This window comes from Falco naumanni, chromosome 2 (assembly GCF_017639655.2).
Source record: "Falco naumanni isolate bFalNau1 chromosome 2, bFalNau1.pat, whole genome shotgun sequence".
NCBI classification, from domain to species: Eukaryota; Metazoa; Chordata; class Aves; order Falconiformes; family Falconidae; genus Falco; species Falco naumanni.
In genome coordinates, this window is record NC_054055.1 from 66,419,054 (window position 1) to 66,435,357 (window position 16,304).

The 16,304-nt window shown below is 41.0% G+C and overlaps 1 protein-coding gene across 4 annotated transcripts in view; it reads right to left on the reverse strand.

Moving 5' to 3' along the window:
- The window catches only part of RASA3 (RAS p21 protein activator 3), a 134,624-nt gene that overhangs the window by 43,065 nt on the left and 75,255 nt on the right, over positions 1–16,304 (reverse strand). For all 4 annotated transcript variants that reach the window (XR_005826501.1, XR_005826502.1, XM_040584610.1 and 1 more), the window contains exon 5: positions 15,346–15,422. Coding sequence is in view for 2 of the 4 variants with exons in the window: in XM_040584610.1 (XP_040440544.1) it covers positions 15,346–15,422 (77 nt within the window). In the remaining 2 variants the exon portion in view is untranslated. The remainder of the gene's footprint in view (positions 1–15,345; positions 15,423–16,304) is intronic.

Here is a 16,304-nt window from a genome sequence, read left to right on the forward strand (position 1 = left end):
CTTCTCCAATCTAAATCAAATAATATTAGAGGTATAACAGTAAAACTACAGACAATGCAAAAAGTGTTTCATTAAATGTAAGGAAGAAACACTGTCAATACATACACATCCCTGAAACCACTATCGCTTCAAATAAACTTCAAAATTTTCTCATGTCAGTATACATCTAAACATTTCTTACTTAAGTATCACATGGACTTTTTTCTGCTATTAATACAAAAGCTGTCCTCCATGCTACAGTTCAAAACATCCAATTTGCTTCTCAATATCAGCTCTAGAAAGACTTTTTAAAACACACATTTACAGTGTACCATCTGTACTCTGTACTAAATAAAGAGAACAGACTAAAAAGTGGGTGTCAGCCATCCTGTTCTCAAAGGACAAGGAATTAATCCATTAGCAGTTAAGCCAGTTTACGAGTCAATTACAGAAGAGTTGCAAGCTTCCTAAAAGCCACTTCAGAAAGTTTTTAGTTAGGTTAATATAAAAAATACTTAAATTATCTTCTGTGACAGTGCCCTGAGGCCTTGAATAATGACACAAGCTTGCTAAATTTTGAACTGCACTGATTTAATGACTATTACTGGCACTGACATCATCATTTCCTCCTGCCTTGGTCTCAAGCTTGCAACCCCAGTTATTAACAGGGAGCGATAACTGAATGACGGGAGAGTAAAGAGAAAGGGTAAGTAAGGGGATGGAGTTATTTCTAGCGCACTGATTTTCAGAGAAGGCAGAAGACACAAATACAAATTGCAGAAAAGCAAGAAGCATGTAAAAATTGTAAGGGAGTAGCAACACAAAAGAAGAGGTACAGTCAGGAAAGGGTATGTTTGCTTAGTGGGAGTACTATATTGGCTTTTGTAGGGAAAGTGAAGAAACTTGAATTTGATGTTGTATGGCAGGAAGCCAAGGAATGGGTCAACAACATACCAAGGCAGCTGCAGAAGCATTCCTGTTAAAGCAGTGTGGTGAGGCATGCAAGAGGAGTGAAGCACAAAATGACAACAATTACAATATGCAGCAAACAATTAGAGCCTAGACAGCAGCTTTAGCTGAGCTGACTGTGGCCTACGGCAATATTAAATGGAAGCAGTGAGATACTGTCTGCACAGGCAGATAAGGAAAGAAAAGAAGAGCAAAGACCAAAAGGCAGCAGCATGGGAGTCAGACACAGAAAGGCTGTTACGGCAGGACGCCAGCCTGTGACACAAATATCACCCATGTTCTTTTATTTTGCTTGGAAACATAGGTCAGTCTCCAGAAGACGCATAGTGTGCTTTATGGAATATACAGGGCTTATGGAAAACAAAATGCAACAATCTCAGACTTGAGGCCTGTCCAAGTTTAACCCGCTCCCAGGACAGAGCTGCCTGCACACAATACCAATCCCTCCTCTTCAGGCAGTGCCTGCACGTCACTGTATACATGCATGAGCACATAAGCAAACAAAATAGGCTGCATGAGCACGTCCTGATTTCTCCCCTCTGCCAGCCAGAGAGGGCCACAAGCATCTACAACTGTCAGTAGATTGATAGCCATATGACAAGAAGGATGACAGCATGAGGAAGCTAGTTTTGGAATGTCTGAAATTCATCCCAAAGACTGAGCGTGATACTTGGCATGGCAAAAGTTACCACGAAATCACCCAAAGGAAAAGCTTTTGAGCCTACTGGCAGGGAACTGATTATGAAGTAAGTACAAGGTAAGAGAGGAAGAGACTAAAAGCAGAAGTTTTAAAGAACTTATTACAGAGAGGAGGAAATAAGGCACCCTGGAGGGGAGTGGCGTGTGGGTATTCAACTATAAGAAATAAAACAGCAAAACAGAAGCAGCATGTCTTACCTAGGGGTTTCCTACGTACCTGGTGAGCAAGGGTTTCCTCCCAAGTGCTGAGTATAGCCAAGACAAACAACTATCCCAGGCTGGCCATAGATTGCAATATTTTAAATAAAAAAATCAGACATGCTCTGTAACAACTGGGAGAACATGAAGTACAGCAGATTGGAGGAAAGCATCTAAACCTCATGCTACAACATACTTGAACCACAGGGCACAATAAACCGGAACTCTTGGGCCAAGGGAATGCATCAGCTGAGAGTCTGGATCAAATCTCAACAAATTCTGGGTGATGGGGGCGCACACAGGAAGGGAAGGCAAGGGAATGACATGGTTTAGTAAGAGCTTTGGCACCACAGAATGAACACTCAGCCAGCTTCTTCTCACCCCTACCCAGTCCAAGTATAATGATTTCTCTACTAAATAAATCCTTGAAGACTCTTTCACATAGATTCTCACATCATATATTCAATTAGATACATTATAGTAGCAAATTTACCTTTCTAAATGAAAAAAACAACCAAACAAAAATAAACCACCAAAAAAATAGGTCATATTTTAAAAAGAAGTAATTATATATATATGAAACGACCAAAAGTGCCTTCAACCACTACATGGAGGCTACAACCTTGTGCATTGGGCATGCCTTGGCACACCTGAGGTAGGTGGAACTTTTATTGCTTTAAAAACACAACTTGAAACAACTCAGAACAACTTTTGGTTTATGTGAATAATCAGATGATCTGGGATCTTGATTAACAAAATATTATTAAAGGGCAGTGATCCTTCCTACACATGTGGTACTTTCATTAAGGAAAACAAATTAAGCTGATTCATCACCCCTACTGAAACCTGATAGCAGTTAAGTTGACAACTGAGTCCCAAAGTAACACTGATGCACTGATTTCATTTTGATAAGAGAACTGGGCTAAGGTTGTAAAAATTGTGTCACAGTTAACATAAAAATGCCCTCCAACTAGAATTCAAGAAGTAATATTCCTAACTTGATGCTGTCTAGATTTACATAACTAAAAAGATGTTAACATATTTCACTGTGGTTACAGATAATGCAGTAACCAAGCAGGGGAAGTTAAAAAGAATTACAAAAAATCCCATAGTATGATACTATGTCATACATAGTATGGCATTTAACAGCAAAATCAAGGCATAGCCTCATAAACTATTTTTTATTAAAAAACAAAGTACACAAATGTTCACTCCAAATCAGCATTCAGATACACCAAGCTTGTGAAAGGCAGGAAGCAGAACTGTGGAGTCTTCTTTAGTTAACCAAACAGCAACATACAGATCAGGCTTGTTAAGTTTCATCTTCCCAAATTTTTTACACTGAGACAGAGCAAGCTACTCATTTCAAGAAGCACAAACATAGGCATCAAAAAGCATATTTTGTAATACACTTTTCCATGAAATTAACTGAAAAATCCTCCCCAATGTCTCTGACTTGGCAAGAGGAGATACCGAACAGGATTCATAAACCATTAATTCAAAAAACAGCTGCCACAGGATGGTGACTTGCCCACTTTGAATCATTCCTCTGGCCCTACAAGGCCACTTACCTCATTGTGACACTTGATTATGCCAAAATTACTGAAGTGCGGACTGAAACATCTCACATGTAAGTCGATACCTGTTCAGCTTTTCAGAGCTAGTGTAACACTTTCATCCATCAATTGCTCTCCTTTCTTCTTATCAGTACTGGGCATACTCTTATGACTATTGGTGCCCTTGGCTCCTGCTGTAGTCTTTCCCTTAGAAGTTCCAGCAGAGAAAGAGACCATCTCTCTTGGAGACATGCTACAGTGTTCCATGCCTAGAGAGGATTGCACTGAGAATGTAACACAGAAATTGCAGGAAGGATGTTTTGGGGCCATACTGTGGGAACACCAAAAAAAGTGGGTCCTGCAGACAAAACCTTCCATTAGCGGTGAAACCTTCTTAACAAAGCATCATCCTCTGCCACAGCACAACTGTGAAGCACCAGATTCCTAAGACTCTCCACAATTTTTAAGACCTTAGGAAAATAGCCACCTGGAATGAACCTGCTTGATGCTTTCTCCTCTAAAAACATAACGACATAATGTCTTATAGGTAGTGTTTCAGAAAAAAAACCCACAACAAAACATTACATGATTTAGGCTTTTCTGAGTGATGGTCTACTACTGAGTCATCACAGAGCAATACCCAGAAGGTGCCTGGACAGGAAAGCACAGACTTTTAATGGAAGACAAAATACCTTAACCAGTTGGATGGGATAAAGCACCAGGTGAGATTTCCTGCACAATAACAACACATCAGAATGGTAAACCTAGTATCCTACCAGGAGCAAAGCATTACACATATTGTGAACAGTTTCTGCTGGCACACTGTCCCATCTTACTTTCCACCCTGCAAGGTCAGTCGTGTCCTAGGTTCAGCTAAAACCTATCGAACCCATCTAAAGGTGGCTCTGCTTTAGCAAGTGGTGGTTAAGCACTAAGATCCCTGGTGATGAAAAACAATGCAAAGTAAGCACTCTTTAAAAAAAGTTTTTAGTGTCTTGTCACTTTAGATCTTCTTAGAGAAAAACAAGATGCAAATCAGGGCATGGTCAGGTAGGTATTCTGGTATAACCAGACGTAATTAGTAGCCCACACCAGCTTTGTAATTCCAGTTATTGCACAAACAGTTTATACTTGCATTAAGTTTCTCCTTTTATTTTGGGACCAAAAGGGATCATTGGGATGACAGTCTGGCCTCTTTCAAGACAGTAATGAAAGCTCTCACCTAGTCAAGTTATGCAACGAGTTCATGATGTCTACTGCACCGCCAGAGCACCTTCTTGAAAGAAATCAAGGCTTAACTCAAAGGATTCACAATGATCAAAACATCTTTACAGTGTTCTACAGAAAGCTGTTCACTGATTAATGATCGTGACTCCAATTAAAAAACCAACCAAACAAACCCCCCCCCTGTGTTACTACTTGTTTCCCACTAGATTAGTCTTTACCTTCTAACCATTGAGTATCACTGTAGTAAGAATAAGTAACCATACAATCAGAAGGACTCTTTGAATACCGTGCATAGTGTGGTTTCATCACTTTTAAGTTTTTCTTGCACAAATGAAACACTTGCTCACTGTCAGACACACTTACTAGCTCTTCAATTCTTCCTGTAGCTCTTCTATGACCCCTTTTGAGTTTAACAGCATCCTTTTTAGCCTGGTGTCCTAAAGACACAGGCTTATAGAAAATGCTTTCTGTCTACATCTGGCCATCTATCTCCCACTGAACATTTTTTTGAATCAGTTGGTGATTTCCACAAAATTTTAAAAAGTGGTAGAGATCTCGAAAGATAATCCAGTTCCACGAATTTTGTTAAATCCAATGGCTGTGTAGAGAAGAAAGCACCACTGGATGCCCCCATGAAGGAAAGGGCAGTTCAGCAATTCTCTGTAGCCTTTGACTCTGCAGTACACGAACAGCAAGTCAGCGGTTGCACTGTGCCACCTCTTACTAACGTGACATTGAAGGTGGCAGGGCGGGAAACGGGACAATTCGGCAATGACTGCCAAACAACTAAAAGGGTAACACCATGTGCAGCCACAGTACATCTGCAGCTGTACACAATCTAGCTGAATTCTTGCTTCTGTTTGAAGCCTGTATGAAATTATTACAAAACCATCAGCTTGGAAGCAAGTCAACTGTAAAATGAATTAAAATTAATTGCAGACACTACTGCTTCCAAAAGCACAGCCTCCTTGCCAATTTCTGTGCTTGTTAGAATGATATCTTGCATTTTCTTTCAAAATATTTCCCTTTTCTCTTTGTATTTGACAGAACAAAATGATTAATGGAGGAACTAGCAAACTACCTTGTACAGCAGAAAGGAAAACAGTGGGACAGTGAAAATGACTGATCTCAAAGTGTTATTAAATTAAAAATGTATATTAAAAGACTTTAAATCTTTCCCACTCACAAGTGCTTTGTATGTTAAAATACATAACACAGATGAAATATTTCACAATCAACTCTTACTGCCAGAAAATGGCATCGAAGTCAAAGGTTTTACACCAAGAAGGTAGGGTATGGTGTACAGTAGATATCAAGTGATTTTAGCACTGCGGACTCTGGGAAGAACTCAGTCATAGTACATAACCAGTTGCACTCACAGTACAATAATATACCCAGAAACATGAACATGATTTCTAGCTCATCTGGATGGAGCAGGGAAAGAGATACTTTCTCATTATTGCCACATGCACCGTCAGACTTCTTGCATTAACTTCCTCTCAACAAATAGTTCTGTGAACAATGGAGTTAGTGAAGGGTGTTTCCTATGCCTTGCGTACCACATCTTCACTCTCATACTTGTAAAAAAGCCCCCACTTAACACCTGGGGCCTCACGCCTTCCTCTTTACCCACCAGCTTCCCCTATTCCTATCATTCCCTCATGTCCCCTGTTCTACTACCTAGGTATCACCTTGGCAATTGTTGCTCTTGGAGCAATAGATAAAAATCTTGCAGAGAAAAGTGTCATTTATTAAGTTGTGTCCCATCACATTGCTCCTTTAGAAGCTTCACCTACATTGGTTTTGGATAGTGCCTGCCACAGAAGCTGCAGGAATTCCAGCAGTCATTCAGAATGAAACAGTATATATATTTATCTTTGTATTATGCTAAATACCATGTACTTCAAAGAGCCTTTTGATACAGGTCATGTTGCAAGACAGCTAACTAATTTTTCCTAGGGCCCTACCTCAAACATAATGGAACTGCTCCAGCTGATCACCATTAAAGGACATCAAGTGAAGTAAAACCTGCAGACATTTGGGGCACTGTCAGCATATCCAAGGCGCTAACAATTCAGAGTTCTCAAAATCCATGTATCTCTTACAAATAGGGATACTACAGGAATACTCTCTAATGCCCCCAAACCACCCTGACATGGTAACCTCAAGCACATTTAGAAGTTCAAAGTCATTTATCAAAAGGATCTATGCTTGAATAACTTGCCTCCATTTATAATCCCAGGCTATGTTTGCTCTGTGTAAAACAGGAAGTACCCTCACATTATTTAAACAACTTACTATTGAAACAGACTGGCTCAGAACAGTTACGGTCCAGTCTTGAGTTACAAACTCAGTTTTTATATATATACCAGAAGGTTGTGTGACGACAATTCAATCTCAAAATGGTGAGCACTTGAAAACATGTTCTGCTGGAAGTCAACAGTCAAAGGGTCTAATTGAAGAAGTTGCTCTTGATTAGGGTTACCGACAAGAAGATTCTTGTTGGTGATTTGAGTAAACAAAGAATTTCACAAACAGAGAAGAACTGAAGAAACACTGACTACAAAACCAAACAAGGGTGAAACTGAAACTTCATTTAGTGGGAAATCTGACAGCAGGAGGAGAGAATATTTAGAGAAATGGGGAGGTTTGATGGAGAGTGAGCAATTTAAACTTTATTTAGGCTGAAAAACAGTAAACAGAGGTTTTGGTGGGAATGGAGAAGCAAAGGAGAGAGAACCATGTAGATGGCAGGCAGTGTTACCTCAATGCAACCAGAGCTGGAGGAAGGAAAAAAACCTGATGCACTATGCTAAAGCCTTGGACAGATACACATATCCATCCCTTCTCTCTTCCCCTCCCTACTCCTCAAAACCTGCAATATTGCAGCATTACATGATAAAAATATCAGATACTATGTGATTTAATCTCTGAGCAATTTCCCCCCACCAGCTTGTTATGAAACACATACAAGATTAAAAGCACAACCAAGATGCAATCCTGTAGGAAAACGCACAGCTTGATGCAGGGTATGTTCTCCAGAGAAAGGAGGTTGTGACATATTTTAATGGACGTATGAGTTTATTGAAAATGAAGCCTTGAAACCACTTTATGCCCTCATTAGCACTCCTTACCAGAGGCAAACAAAAGTCAAATTTTTTCAAAATACTGTGAGGTGATGTGATTGATGTATATGTTAAACTGGCCTGCTTGTAGTCAGCAATACCAATTTTTTTTCCCCTGATTCAGCTTGTATTTCAGACAGGAAAATAAGCTTCATTTGACCCTGAAGCAAGTTCAAAGCTGGCTGTATGCTGTGTGTCTCTGCAACAGAGCAGAAACTTCTCTAATACAACACATAAATGTATGTTCTCTAAACCTGGAAACAGCAAATCCAAGAGGCAGAGTGGCTCAGGGACCCATTTTCAATGCAGGCAAAGAGCACTGAGAGCTGTAACACCACAGGAAGCACACCCGCTGCCAGCTTTGGCCTCAGGCTACTTCCAAATTCAACAGGAGCTGCAGCCTCGCACCAGGCCAACATATCATAAGGAGCCCGAGACTGAGTGCTGCTGTCTCACATAGTAACAACATAGCGTCATCAGATGCACACTGCCTCCATGAGGGAGTACCTCCTGGTTCCTGCTGACTTTTTTTGCAGAACACCACCTCTAATTTCCAAGAGGAAAATGCAGTATAGCACACCACACTCAAGAGAGAAGTAAACCCTGCTCTGCACTACCGGCAAGTAACCACAGTCCACCCAATACCACCAACACCACCTATTAAAGAAAACTAGAATACTGTAAGCAATTAAAGAAAGTCCATCAAGCTAATGGGTCCCAGTGTTTTCTGCATTAAAATGGAATTCAGAAAAAAATACATCACAAAACAGCACAGAAAAGCATCACCTAAAACTTTGCTGGCTACCCTTCCTGCACTCCCACTTCCCACTTGTATCAGCATCAGAGACAGAGTCATGGCAGAAAGCTGGCAAAATCTGGTCTTCAGCATCATAGACACAATATAGACACACATTTCCAAGTTATCTTTTTAATCCAACCCTTTAGACAGTTCCTTTATCTGTTCCTGGGATCTGATGAAGATAGCTATCTGCAGGAAAGTAAACTAGCTGCAATGTAAACAAGAAAAACAGGAAACAAGCTAATTAGTAAAAGAAAATCTTCAGATGACTCAAAGATGATGCCTGTACATTTTAGTTTTACACAAAAGCATTTAAATATATTCCACGATTGAAGAACCAGCTGCACCCCTGTAGTTTTTCAAAGTGTCTCCAAATGCAATCACAGGTGACCACCAAACCTTCATCAGACAAGATGGGATCATGTTTTCCTCCTGCTCATATATTAGGATGCAGCCTGCTGATCCACAAGCAGGAATGGCCATTACCTCAGCCCTTCCGACTAGACGTGATACAGCTGGCTTTGCCCTTCATGACCTGTGGCCAGAAAGATGCAAGAGGCTGACCCCTTATATTTTTCAAAATGGAGCATCATTTACCTTAACCTTAGAAATATCACGTTGTATAAGAGAATTTTAAACTTACATAAAGTCTGACTGATTTAGGCCAATGGTTGCCAACCTGCGAGCAATGTGCTGCCCACGCCACTTTCCAGCAAAGTTCATGGACAAGGGAATTCAAATCTATAATACGAGCAATGAGAGAGAAGGTCAGATACTGCCCACTGCATGCTCTGTGCTCCATTCACATGGCACAGAAGTCTGGGGAACCGTCACCAAGTCCCAGCACTCCCACCCCTACGAAGTGACCTTCTGCTTTACCCACACTTAACAAATGACACTTTCCACCTTACTCTCTCTTCCTCTTCAGAATGGCTTTTAAAGCTCTTCTGTGCCCACAGGTCAGTCACTGTTCTTCTAGTGACCCCTGAAGTGTTTATCTTAGGGATGTCATATCTACTTATTGTTTCCTTTCCTGCTTGCTCTTGTGAACAGCTCATTTAACTTTGTTCCACATGGTCAGAATACATCTTGCAGAGCTCTCATGACAGACGATATTTAAGTTTAATTCATAAACTAATGCAGAGCAGGCACACCTCCCACACCAGAGCTACAAATGCTTAGTTTATCAAATAAAATTTTAGCATTACTAATGTATTTGTAGACTAATGAATTGCTTACAGGGAACCTGTGTTGCTACATATGAAAGACAGCAGTGGCCACTAAAGCACATACATTACTACTTAGCTGGGGGGCGGAGGGGTGGTGGTGGTGGAGAATAAAAGGGCCAGGGGGAAGGGGGAGATCTCCAAAGCAGATGTTTCCAAGCTTTTTTAAACCTAAGAGGCAAGACATAAGACAACACTTGAAGAGGCAGCTGGGGACACTGAATAAATACAGACGTTTAAATGTGACTAATTACATACACATACTGGAATTCTCGAAGGAAAACCAGGGAGCCAGGCTCCCAGCTCACACTAACTTTCAACAGGAGTTCACTGGTCTGTTCCTTCAGGCATGCTGGAAGTCAGATGTCATCTTGCTAAATACAGAACACTGCTTCTAAATGTTGCCTCTGGTAGCTTAACTGTGGTGAAGCCTTCAGATTTCTCCAAAGCTATCTGCAGGAGCCCTCCTCTTCATTGAATAAATACAAACGCATGTATCTACTGATTCGAGCTTACGCTGCTCTGCAAGATGAGACACAGACCAGCCCAGAGTCCTTAAAGCCTCTGGGGAACCACCTTTCTGTGCTAAACACAAATGTGCTGCACAGCATCTGCTCTAAGGATGGCAAGGAAAGGTTTACAAAAGGTCTAGGGGTCCTTTCTGAGTACTTCTGTTGTGAAGCAGGAAGGATATCTGCATATGGAAAGTGGTGGCTCAGAAAAAAGATGTAATCACAGAATACAGGTACACACTCGCCATTCATGACTCAGTTCAAACACTTCAACCTGGCACAGCTTCAGAAAGAGTATCTTTCCCTTATCCCTGCTGCTCATTTTCCTTCCTCTGCATTACAGAGAAATAGTGCAGTTTCTAGGATGCACAGGATTAAGGCCTGGTTCAGCTTGAAAAACATGAGGGGAAAAAAATAAAAATACACCACTGCTCAAGCAGCTGCCAGGAGCCATGTGTCAGCACAAAGGGGTGGGTATGGACATAAGCAGCAGGAAGCTTGGGAAAGTCTTGAGCACTTCTTTCCATGGCCTTAGTACCTAAAAATGTTCATAAAAGTACAGACAGTTTTCTGGCAGGTGACAAATCACTTGATAAACAAGAGATTTACAGCCAGTGGAAGGTGAGGCCAGATGTTGATAGCCACAATAAGCAGCAGCTGTCTGTGCAGAGGGCCAGGAAGGTGACTGTAAAGAGCATGGAGGAAGACAACATGAGATTTTTTGTGAGTGAAGGACGGAGAGGGGAGAAGCCCAAACCTACCGAATTAAGACTTAGTTTTTCCCAGCACTCAAGGTGACTCACTATACGGCACAACAGTAGTTAGCACGAACACAGTTACATGAAGGTATCGGGCTGCAAAATTCATATATGTTGTCTTCCATCTGACAAGCACTTGGGCAAAGGTCTGTGCACAGCAGGCTGTAGGTCTGCTCTCTGTATGACATGAACATAAGACACATCAAGAGCCCGCATCCTGAGTCCTGTAACAGGGACACGGGAGACTTACAGACAGCCAGCTGACAACTGTGTCTGAGGCAGTCACTCGGATCATCAGGTTTCGCAGCAGTTCCACAGAAGGAGCCTGCAAGTAGCAAAGTGTTCCCAGAAGAACTGTGCAAAAGTGAGAACTGTGGCTCTTACAGAGGCTAACAGAGAGATACAGGTCTGAGTGTGGTATCTGCACACTGTCCCCCCCTGGCCAGGGGACACAAGAAATCTGAGTGTAGTATCTGCATCTGTACTGTCAATGTAACATCTAAATCCACTAATGCTTCCCCTTATAACCTCTTTTACAGAGATTCAGTCCAAGAAATTGTGCTGTAGCAGCTGGCACAGACTAAGGCCTTTGAAGGGCTATGATGAAGCACAACAGGTTAGTAGTTGAGGGCTAAATGAAAGTATTGAATGCTTCCTAAGGAGAAGCTATTAGGTAACAGTTTTTAAACTGATTTTTTTGCTTCCTCTGCAGAGGCTAAGGAAGCTCACATACCTTTTGCATTTTAAAATAATCTACTACTAAATGTCCAAGAGCTCAGCACTTAAAAATTATAATTTGCCCTTCCATTTAGATGAATTTTCCCATCCACCTGTCCAGCTAACTGCTCACAATGTGCTCCAGGAGACTGCAGGCTGGCTCAGCAAGGTCCCAGCTGCTTTTGAGGCTTTCCAGAATGCAGAGGTGGCAGCAATGCGAACAGTCTCAGAGGGCATACTGGTGAAGATCTGTGGGTAAGCTTGCAAGAAAACTAGTCTTTATTCATATCCTGGATAGGTAAAAAAGTTTCCTAATTAGACCTAGTCTTCACCCAGCCATACATGTCTTTGAAAACAAGCACTATTCTGGGGCTTAAAAAAGCATGCGCCTCTATGGTATTTTTTAAACAGCTGCTCACTGGAAGCAGCTTTTGCTCTCCTTGCAGACCCAAAATGTTTAAACTATTATATCTATGAGACTATTTGCAGGGTAGTGTTTTTCTCTCCAGCTAAAAGTTCCATTTAAAAAAAATGAGGTTTTTTTTTTTTTAACTTAAAGGAAGGCAAGTAAGTTCACAAGACAAGCATTAGATTCATGATGAAGCTATTCTAGGTTCTTGCTCATGGTTTTACAGCCTCATCTTACTTGCTCACTGCAACAACTTCACGAGCCATCCATAGCAAAAATCAGTTATCTTCACAAAACTCAGCTGGAAGCTCATTGCCCTAATACACCCATCCCTGCTTTTCACTCATGTACTACCTATAACAAAGGTTCTGCCTCCCCTGCCTTTGCTGCTCTTACCACTGGCAAGTTCTGGCTACACAGACACTTAGTGGTTTAGTAATTGCTTAATTGCCACACTCTTCTCTTACATACCTAAGCACTAGAACCAAACTACCTATGAACAAACCTGAATGACATTTCAGATCATGTGGAAAAAAGTTAAGAGCTGCAGTTTGCTGTATACCTTCCTAAAGCAAACACTGCGGCATGCCAAAAATGCTGGATTACATTCTGAAGTACTTCCTCCCCGCCTCTGACGTAGTCATTCCCCTTTTTCTTCATCATTCCCTTTTTCTTTCTCATTAGACACATTGCCATGAAAACCTGCACCAATAAAACTACATACTCTAGAAACATTTTTATTTCCCAATTCCCTTATCTAAACTGCTAAGCTCTGCTCTCACTTACCACTCAAATAACAAATAGCTGTGGAATCTAGCCAGAGCCAAACAGAGTGTTCAGGTCAGCTACAGAACAGAATATGATAATCAACAAGATCACTTCAACAGACAAAAGGTTGTTTGGGCTCTGATTTCAAGTTTTGTTTCTAAGAGCCAAGATCTAAATCAAGATAAACTCTGAACATTATGGTTCAGTGGTTAAACCCTCAGGATTTTCCTATGCATTTCAGCTAATACATTCTATTTACTGAGCAATACCTTGCAATTCACGGTTACAGAATGCTTCATCTAAGTATTTTCTCTGCATTGTAGAAAGTGAATGGAATAATCTTCAAATCAAGGCCGTATAGACAATAATTTGAATAAAGATTTAAAACCTGTCTGACCAAATGAATAGAAAGGTAGAAAAACATGCTGCATGCTGCCATACTGTTAAAGTTGTCATTGCCTTACTGCTTTTCATGAAGCAAGAAGCTGCATGCGTTACATTTTAAGAAGGACCTTTTCAGACACCTATTTCTAGCATTTCACTAATTTCACTGAAAAATCCCTTAGTACTATACTGTTACCAGGTCTCATTTAACTGAAGAGAAAACCTTTCAAAGAAAGCTGGTTTTGACACGGCATACTCTCGCAGAACAAAACAAAGCGAGGTAAACGCTTCTGAAGGTCCTTCAGTATACTACCTAACTATTCAGAACAGACCACAGCCAGAGTGGAAGGATGTTCTAGCAAATCTGTGTTTGCAGAGTCCCAGACGACACAGGGTCTTAACCCACTATTAGGGTTTGGGAGATATGGACAGAGAGGCCTTTGTGGCTGTATCACCTCCCTAAGGAGTGCACTACACACTTCCAGAAAGGCCAAAGCGAAAAAAAAACCCCAAAACTTGTACTCAGGACAACTGTGCTCCCTTTCCCTCTCTAAAGACAGTACCCTCCAGGCCTGCTCCAAGGACAGTCCAAGCTTAGTGATAAGCCCACTGTCCTGTGTGCCCCGCACACATACTCTCACACAACAGAGATACAGTGGAGTAGAAAGACAAGAAACTGCCTTTTCCCCGTTTTCTATTTCACCCCCTCCTGCAAAGCCCTAGGACCTATAGCAATACAAACAACACTTCAATGAAAGATGCCAGTCTACAACTTGGTAGATGCAGGCAGGTCTCTGGTTTCTCAGAATGTGTGTGATCATCATCACTCAGTCATACTCAAATTACACAATGGGAAATGACACAACAAGAGTCCTCAGGTAGTAGTTAAAGGAAGGCTGGGTCCTCCAAGTGGTGCACAGCTATACCGACATCGCAACTTTTGTTCTGAAAGAGGTACAGCTGTGTTCAGTGGCACTGCGGCCTGGTTAATAAGTTTACTGGAGCTCAGAGCCTACACGGCAGCTTCCACCAGACTATCCCTTTATTCATTCTGCCTCATCACAGCAGACTGCAGAGAGAAACGTTTCAAATGTACCTACTCACAGAGCTCTGGTAGGGCCTGGATGGCTAGAGGGGATATGCACAGGCATGCAAGATCACATACCCCAGCAGATCCTGCTATCTACAGCGTGCCTAGAAGGATGGAGGTTAACCACGTGGCTCACCTGCATTTATTAAGAGGTCCTAGATGTAAAGACTACTATGACAGTTTATTAACAAAGCCTTAGCAAAGGCAGTAACAAAACAATGTCAAATACTAGTCTGAAAAGAGGACTGGTCAGAACTTTCCTAGAGAGCATTTTTTTCAATTGACACAACTGCCAGATAGATAGAAGTGTATGATGCCAACACTCCAATTTTGACAGCTCTTCTGCAAGACAGAGAATACAAAGCAGATTCCTGACAGAAGCCAATCAGTTCTGCCACTGTGGTGTAGTCAGAGAGCAATGGCCTTCCAGACTCCTCAGAGGAAGGCGAAATCTTAAGTCCCATCTGAGTCCTGCAGCTCCTAGGTTTCAATTCATTTCAGTGAGATTGGATGGCCGATTCTGAGACTGCTTTAATAACTGATGGCAGACTTCTGTTAAGTCAGCTCTGTAACACTGTCACCAGACAAGTTGTGCTACAAATCTGCTTAGCTGGTAAGGTCCTTAAAGCAAATCAGAAGACATCCTTTGATGTCTTTTTAGTATTTATTCCATGACTAAATTGGATAAGTGATTTATTAACATTTAAGACTATTAGGAAGAAAATTATGTAGATTATGTGGAGAGAGTGAGAAGAGAAAACGAAAAGATCTCACATCCTATAAATTCATAAGGATATCACCGATTAAGAACTTTCCATGTCCAATCAATGTTTTGATTCCTCCAACTGTTTTTAAATGAATGAAGCACTGCACAACTACCTGTAATCAGTGTTTTTCTCATAACTCTGCAGTTACATTTCAAATCCTACCGTGTTGCAAGCTTATGGCAGACGACACCAGTGTCTGTTATGACTTCACTCAGTCTCAGCTCGAGGTGGACCTTTCCCTGAAACACACCAAAGACACCATATGAAAAGTTAGTTTTATGTATAGCCAGCCACACCATTCCAACTTAAAACAAAGCAAGTCAGTTAATGCAAGTAATACCAGGAGGTGTTTAAAGATTAACAGCTGTATAGCCAAGGTATTTCAACTGCCAGAGAATCCAGATTAGTAGCCATTTCACTAACTTCCAGTGCATAATTCCCATCATTATCATATCTATGTATGTTTTACTAATTAAGGGATATGGAGTGTCTGTGGTCTGACACAAAAATATTGTGTCGGAGCTTTATCTATATTTAGCATTTTAAATATTAAGCAAAGATCTGCAACACAGTCACTGAAAAGAAATCACAGCAGTGTGTTATAAATGAACACCTACATGTTTTAAACATTAGAAAAATAAAAATTATAAAATAAACTGAGACAAGTATCAGTAAAACTATATTGGTCAGCTAAAAAAAAGTTCAACCACGTCGCTAGCATTCATAGCATCTACTACTACACAGCCTTCAACTCTTTACCCTTCACGTTAACTCTATTATGACTCGGTCCAAGATGTTATGCTCGAATAAGCCAAGAAAATACTGCAATCGTCTATTAACTCTATTACATTTTGAAATGTGAGCATCCACTCCCACGGGCAAAAACTCAGCACCTTGCAGTATATATATAGTAAATGCAAAATACATTTTGTTATTGACCTATTTTGACATGCCAGCACTGCCCAATCATCTTCTGCAAATCATCATGGCCAAAATTGAGTTATTCACCTTCATAGCCACCTCCCCTCCACCCTTTTTACCAAAGGATGCTAAAATCCACCCTGCTAGCTAGTCAAAACTCTAATGTGGGTGTCATCTTTGACTCAGATCTACCTCAATTC